The sequence below is a fragment of the Mesitornis unicolor genome, unplaced genomic scaffold (assembly GCF_000695765.1).
Source record: "Mesitornis unicolor isolate BGI_N332 unplaced genomic scaffold, ASM69576v1 scaffold23457, whole genome shotgun sequence".
NCBI lineage: Eukaryota > Metazoa > Chordata > Aves > Mesitornithiformes > Mesitornithidae > Mesitornis > Mesitornis unicolor.
The window spans coordinates 60,217-67,565 of record NW_010196134.1 but is presented as its reverse complement, the minus strand read 5'-3'; the positions used below and the strand labels follow the sequence as shown (position 1 = coordinate 67,565).

The 7,349-nt window shown below is 42.9% G+C and overlaps 2 protein-coding genes across 2 annotated transcripts in view; both read left to right on the top strand.

Moving 5' to 3' along the window:
- The window catches only part of PARD6G (par-6 family cell polarity regulator gamma), a gene marked incomplete at its 5' end in the record, with an annotated part of 50,455 nt that extends 46,405 nt beyond the window's left edge, over positions 1-4,050 (top strand). Inside the window, one exon of the mRNA XM_010188375.1 lies at positions 3,191-4,050. Coding sequence (XP_010186677.1) covers positions 3,191-4,050 — 860 coding nt within the window. The remainder of the gene's footprint in view (positions 1-3,190) is intronic.
- A 2,214-nt stretch (positions 4,051-6,264) lies between these two features.
- The window catches only part of LOC104543706 (biogenesis of lysosome-related organelles complex 1 subunit 4-like), a 7,169-nt gene continuing 6,084 nt past the window's right edge, over positions 6,265-7,349 (top strand). The window contains exons 1-2 of the mRNA XM_010188374.1: positions 6,265-6,376; positions 6,915-7,120. Coding sequence (XP_010186676.1) covers positions 6,265-6,376; positions 6,915-7,120 — 318 coding nt within the window. The remainder of the gene's footprint in view (positions 6,377-6,914; positions 7,121-7,349) is intronic.

The window sequence follows — 7,349 nt, the reverse complement described above, 5'->3', positions numbered from 1 at the left end:
CTGCCTGCAATCTTATATGGTGAAGAAACTCAAAACCTAACAAGAAGTTGCTGACCCTCATTAGAAGTGTGTCACTGTAAATTATGCAGTGATACAGTTTTCATTTCAGTCTGACATGTGTCTCCTGAACAGTACATCACTGGAAATGGGGAGTACAGCGCTGTTTGACCACCCCATAGGTGATAAAAGGGATCAATGTTGGCTGATTTCTCCCAGTTCCCTTGTGAGAAAGGAAAAACATCAGTACAGTACTTCAGTTAAACTTCAGTTCAGATACTTTGCTTTATTCCTGCAGCAAGAGTAGTGGCTCTGAATAGCAAGTGGGGATGGCTGTTTTGTTCTGGGGTTTGGGTTTTTTTTTATTTTTTTATTTTAAGGTGAAGTCCTGAGCAAATGTAACTGGAACTGGAAGTGAGCAAAAATGAATGCCTGACACTGTTTTAAAAACAAAAAAAATCCAGTCATCGCCAGGATATGGACTTCCACATTTAACCTGCTCCAGCCCTGAAATACTAAATCCAAAAATGGTGAATGGTCCAACACTGAAAGTAGGCTGTATAACTTGTAATGTAATCCCTGCCTCTGTCTCGTACATGTTTGGAGGAAAAAGAGAGCATTTTTGGGGTAAGCTGGGCTTTTTGTTGTCTTTGAAGGTGGCTGTTTTGAAGCTTTTCAGAGGTTAGGAATGCTGGCAATCATCTGGGGAGACAGATTAGTGGACCGACCGCAGGTGATGAGATCACAGGCACAAAGCAACCACTCTTTTGTGCCATTGCCCTGGTGGTGGCTCAGCCAAAGGAAGCTGCATCAGAAGTGATCTACCCATGTGTGCCAGGAGGACCATCCCTCTTCTCTTGCTCACCTGTGACATTACTGCTTGATCATCCCAAACTTGCATGTTGTGAGGATTAACTCACTGGGTGGTTGTTAATTTAAGGGGAAGAAAAGTATTGTCAAGAAATCTTCCCAGGTGAATTATTTGGTAGAGCTTTTGCAGGTCTGCCTTGAAGTTGTTCAGTATTAAAGTTCTAACACAGAGAGAGGGAGAGAAGAGTTACCTGAGTGCTTTCAAGAAATAGATGGATAACTAGGGCATGCATTTCATTGTACCCGCAGTGCAATAAACTGCACTCTGCAATCTAATTTTCTGAGTCTTAAAGGGATGCAGCTTTTGTTTTGAGTTTGGTTTGCCAGTACTGAAAGACAGTCTTAAACACATATACCCACATTTAATTTTAATTGCCATCTGAAACTGAAATTTTGGGGTAAAGGTAGTCTCAGACTTTAAGGTTTAGTGCTACTACTCTGCAGTGCTCTATCTTTCAAGTGAGAAATGATACCAATTCTAAATCTGAATCTGCAAATTTTTTTTCATAGCACTGTCACACAAGTTTATCAGTGATAATAACATAGAAGTTTATTATTAAATTGTGAGAGTGAGTAGGGTGCAGTGTTTGAGACTATGGTGATGAAAGGCATCTCTTGTGGACCAGTACTTTACAAGGAAAATGTATTTGTTGCCAAACTTCAAAATCATCCATCCAAACTTAAAGGCTAGGTAAGCGCAGGTGATGGTGATCCTGTTCATGAAAGAAAAGGAATAACACCTGACTTTGGCTGCTACAGGTGGCTTGTACATTCAGAACAGTAGACACTGCACTGACTCTGCTCACCAGGTGGACTTGAGAAGGTATCCCAAAGGACTGTGTATGATCGCAGAATCATTTTGGCTGGAAGGGACCTCTGGAAGCCAGCTAATCCAACACCCTGCTCCAAGCAGGCTCAGTTAGATCAGGTTGCTGCTTAGCCCTGTTTTAGTCTTTTTTGAGTTGTGTAACTTAGTATCACTTAGTTCAAGTCTGCCAATAATATGCCTTGAAGGCTGACTGGAAAATGAGATTTTGCAAGAAATAAATGTAATTATAACTTAGTTTTATTAATTCTTTTTCCAACTTTTATCAGGTAGAGGTATTGTCTTACTTTCTCAAACATTAATAAGCAGGGTTAATATGTCAGTGAGAAAATTTCCTTTGTGGCAGTTCTGTAATTGAATTTCACTGCTCATCTTCAACAGTAGAATAAACTGGAAGTCTGTTAGTTTATCTGAGAAGTCCTAGCACATGTAAACTCCAAGTGAAATAATTGTCTAGCTAGTGCATGCTTCATGTTTGAAATATGCACGGTATTTTTAATGTGAAATGTGGTGATGCTTTTTATACATTAACAACTTCATGACTAAGTATTTTTTTTTAATGCAAAGCAGAACATGAGCTTCTTATATTGAATAATTTGTCATCTTATTTGACTGATTTAAAGTTGATCACTTTGCACATGCCCTTGAGATAGAGCTGCAGGAAAGTGAAATATCTAAACAATTCCTTAAACTGTAGACCCTAGGAAGGCTGCTTTCCTCCCAAGGGCAGGAGCAATGCGTGTGTCAGTCCGTGTCTGCTCTGTGATCCTTAGTGTATGGACTGGGCAGCAGAGCAGTTCCTTTCTCCCTGCATCTCTTTCTACCGGGCCACTTGCTTACACAGAACTCCTTTGGTACTTGGCACTTTTAGCACTTTTTATTGCTGTCAAATTCAGTTGAAATGAAGTCAAATATTCCAAAGAGAAAAGTGCTGTACCGAGAGATCCATATTAACATAAATTCCTTACTAAAAAAGGCTAGGCTAGGAACACATGTCCAACTACTCTCCCACCCCCTGCTTTCATATTTGTACCTGAGGTCTGCTGTCAGTTAAGGCTGTGTACTGGATATTAGAATACTCCCCCAATTCGCCTTTTAGGTTTAGGAATGTGCATACACTCCTTGCCCACTTGAGATGTGTGTGTAAAATTACAATCGAACTCTGAAAACACGGTCTCACATCTAAGATGGTGTATCAGGCCTGCAGCTGCAAGTAATTGCATTCTGCACAGTTGACAACAGGAGTTGAGAATCAGAAGTCTTTTTCCCTCAAAACACAGAAGAAATATGGGTAGTCATTGAAAAAAACTCATTTATTCTGAATGGTTTGCTGATGGACATAAAATGAAACAACAGTTAGAGTAAGTGGAAGAATTCATTTGATTTTTCCCATATTCTTAGGAGTGTGGCTTCACTGAACCAGACTTAAGAGGAAAATGCCCTGTAGATTGAATTATTCTCTGATTGATTGATGCATTGATCCTGTTTCTCTTTCAGATGAAGTGGACTACAGTAATTTTGGGACCAACACACTATCAAGGAAGAAGAAGGCCTTGGTGACGCTCCGCAATGACAACCTCCGCCGGCGTCCTCACATTAACATTAGCATGCCTCACGATTTTAGACCAGTGTCTTCCATAATCGACGTGGACATCCTTCCCGAAACACACAGGAGGGTAAGGCTGTATCGACATGGGTGTGAGAAACCCTTGGGATTTTACATTCGCGACGGCACCAGCGTAAGGGTTACTCCTCATGGACTAGAAAAAGTACCCGGCATCTTCATCTCTCGTATGGTTCCTGGGGGCTTAGCGGAGAGCACAGGCTTGCTGGCTGTGAATGATGAAGTCCTGGAAGTCAATGGCATTGAAGTAGCAGGAAAAACCCTTGACCAAGTCACAGACATGATGATTGCCAACAGCCATAATCTTATTATCACGGTCAAGCCAGCAAACCAGAGGAACAATATTATTCGAAGCAGCAGGATGTCTGGTAGCTCTGGGCAGTCTACAGACAGCACTGCCAGTCACCACAGCTTGCCTACATCCCACGTGCTGCAGAACTTCCACCCTGACGAAATGGAGAGTGACGAAGAGGCTGACATTGTCATCGAGGGCGGTCTGGAGCCACAGCACATTCCTAAACTGCACAGCCTGACTTCTAGTAGCCTCTCTCGAATCAATGGCAGCAGCCTCAGCCACAGACTTCAAAGGGACCTGGTGCTCAACAACAACTCTGGCCGAGAAAGCAACGGCAACATCCACAAATTACTCAGCTCCTTAAAAACTGATCCCCGACACAGCCTGGTTATCCCCAGAGGAGGTATCGAGGAGGATGGAACAGTCATTACACTTTAGTAGCCATTCCCACAACTCTCCTTTCAGTTTTAAGTGCCAATTGGGACAATTGACCTTGCAACATGTTATGCACAAAACAGAGAGCTGATATTCTCATAGACCTCACGGGTGCAGAAATTTGTTGCTTTCTAGGAAATGTGGCATCTGGAGTCAGACATAAAACTGACACACACTGCAAAATGTCAGGAGAAAGCCAGAGTGTGAAACCTGGTTTATGTCTCCACCCTAAAGTGAGAACACAAATCTGTTGTAGTTGGTATAAATCTAAGCAGTCTCATGGGCTGCCAATGGCAGTGCTACATACTGGGCTTTGAATGCATGGGTGGATGTATTTATACATGCATGTATATGAATTAGATTTTAATAATAACAGACATGTCTATTTGAAGTGGATTCTGGTTTTCTTCTAATGCCACTTTAAAGAGAGTGCTTCTTAATAGCCATCCCATCTTCTACCATTACATACAGACCTTCCACTAACTTGTTTACACCATATTTGCAACCTTATGTCTCATCCAGACACGCTCTGTAAAAGTAGCGGTTTCCTACTCTGGTGGTAACAACGTTAGCAAGATGCTGCAAATATATTTTTACAATGAAACTATATATATGTATTTTGAAAGCCTGAGGCGGCGATGTTAGTGTTACTGCTGTGAGATGAGCACCACCCGCTGGTCAGAGGCAGGCCTGCCTGTGGCACAGACCTGTGCTGCGCAGGGGAAGAAAAACGTGACAATAAGGGCTTAAAACTGGGGTCAGCACCATTATGTGTAAATGTATGCTTTTTCGATATTTATTAGATAATACCTCTTTTTCAAATTCTGTTTTTTTTCCCCATCATCTCTGTTTTTTCAGAATCATGGTTCATGTGAATTTTAGGGATGCAAGCAAGAAGGCAACAACAGTGGGAGAGCGTGGTAGGACTGTCCCCTTCACCTCAGAGCTGACACAGGTCCTTGCTGTACATTTGGGGTGACCTAAGTCCACAAGGCCTTTCCTTACTAAAGATTGGCTGATTGCTATTCAGAGGAGAGATGCTGACCCACTGTCAAACCTAACTTAGAACAGTTCAGTTATTTTTGGTCTCTTCTAGTAATCATAAAGCTTAATGTCTACACAGGAGTTCTCGCAACTTAAAATATACTGGATGTTTGCCATGGTCAGACACCTTTACTGGATGCTGGCTAGCGGGTCACCAGTGACTGTTGAGTTGATAACTGCTTCTGAAAATGCCATGAATTTATGAAAGTGGTCTAATCTAAAGTATTTTGTTATATCTTGATCAGTGTAAGGAACAAAATACAAATGTTTTACAATGTATTTTTCTACTTTTAGCTTGTGTCATTTTCTTTTTGTTTTTAACTTTGTAGTACATTAAAGCTTTTTTATATGGTGGAGTAGACATTTCTTAAATATTGTATGGACATGAAAATTCAGAAGTCTTGGTTTGAAAAAAAAATTACATTCCATTTTGGAATCTGTAATGGTTGGACTAAGGATGCGCAGACTAATTCCTTGTCGCTAATGTAAAATACCTGTGGAACAACCAGTCTTCTGCTCATTGTTAAATATGTTTGGGACATTGAACTTAGTTTATTTCTTTTAGTTTTCTTTAAAAGTTTATTTTAAAATTCTTTCACTTATTCTAATTAAACCTCTTCCAGGTATCACAGCAGTTATAGAGCTGTACTTATTTTTCCCAGCACAGTAAGAATAGAACATTGATCCTGTTCGTCTTAAAACTGTGTGTGTACTTTACCAAAGGTTTTCATTTTTAAAAAAATCTGATTATTGGTGCAGTTTAAAAAAAATAAAACTTATTAGCTGGATATGCTTTAGTCAGACCGACCACCTTATCAGGAAACTTGTTACACCTCAAATAAGACTACTTTTATGAATAAGTGGATTTGTCTGGCTGAAGTTACTCATTTTACCTTATTTATCTGATGAAAATGTGACCTGTCTGCAATAAAATGTGCACTGTCTTGCTTCTATGCCATATCTTTTCCCCTACAATCAAGCACATCTCTGTGTGGAAGTATTTCTCTTCCTTGTGGAAACAAGGGACTCTGTTTTGATGAATCTGCAAATACATAACCATTTTAGTAGTGCTTTTCTCTGTAGCAGTGCAGGTTTTGATTCCTCCAGTGGGTGCCTATACTGTGCTTCTTCCCAGTACTGCTTTCACTAAAGGGCAGTGTTACACCAATTCCCATGGGCACCAAGACATTTGCTGTGCTAATCCTAGCAAGGCTTGCTTCAAACTTCTTGGCTTGGAGGACTTTTGGTAGTTCTGGCCCCTCAGAAAAAGCCCAGGATACCTCAGGTTTGTGATACGGTGCCACACTGCACACCTGTGCCCAGAGACTGCTCACTCTGTCCAAATACAGGGGGTTAGTACAAAATACCCAAACTCTCCCAGCTAATCCATCCCAGGACCTAGGGAACGTAAGCTGCATTTCACACATGAGCGTGAAAGTATTTAACTTCAGTCACACGCTGGGAACTGTACATCTATACTTGATGTATCGGCTTTAGAGCTAACACATTGTGAAACAACTTTTAAGGCTTACAAACATTTTGTGCTCATTTCCATCAAGTAGGAAAAAGAAAAGCTGCTATTTTTGCATGCACCGTATCGATAGCTGAAGTTGTCTTACACCACTTGTCTTATGAAGGTGAACCCTTTCCCCTGTTCAGGTGTTCCGGGGTGCAAACAAGGCCAAGGGGTTTGAGTTTTGCTCATCGAGGCCCCTTGGGGTATGGGGTTAAACTGTTGAACAGGTCTTCAAAAGCGGGCGGCTGCGGGGGCGCTGGCTCTCTGTGGAGGACAAACCCTCCATAAACGCCCTGTTCTCCCCGAGTACACGGTAGGGAGGTACCGAGGGCAAGCTTGGAGGCGACAGCACCGGGCTCCCTCTCCGGGACCGGTGAGAAGCAGCGGCCGCTGCGGGACCTGTGGAGCCCCTTAAGCGTCCACCGCCGGACGCGAGGACGGCACCTCCGTGCCCAGACACCACCGATGCTTCCACCCTCCCGATCCCGTATCAGCCTCCTCCCCGAGTACACGGTAGGGAGGTACCGAGGGCAAGCTTGGAGGCGACAGCACCGGGCTCCCTCTCCGGGACCGGTGAGAAGCAGCGGCCGCTGCGGGACCTGTGGAGCCCCTTAAGCGTCCACCGCCGGACGCGAGGACGGCACCTCCGTGCCCAGACACCACCGATGCTTCCACCCTCCCGATCCCGTATCAGCCTCCTCCCCACTCTGAGGCCTCATGGCTGGGCTGTTCCCAGCCCCGC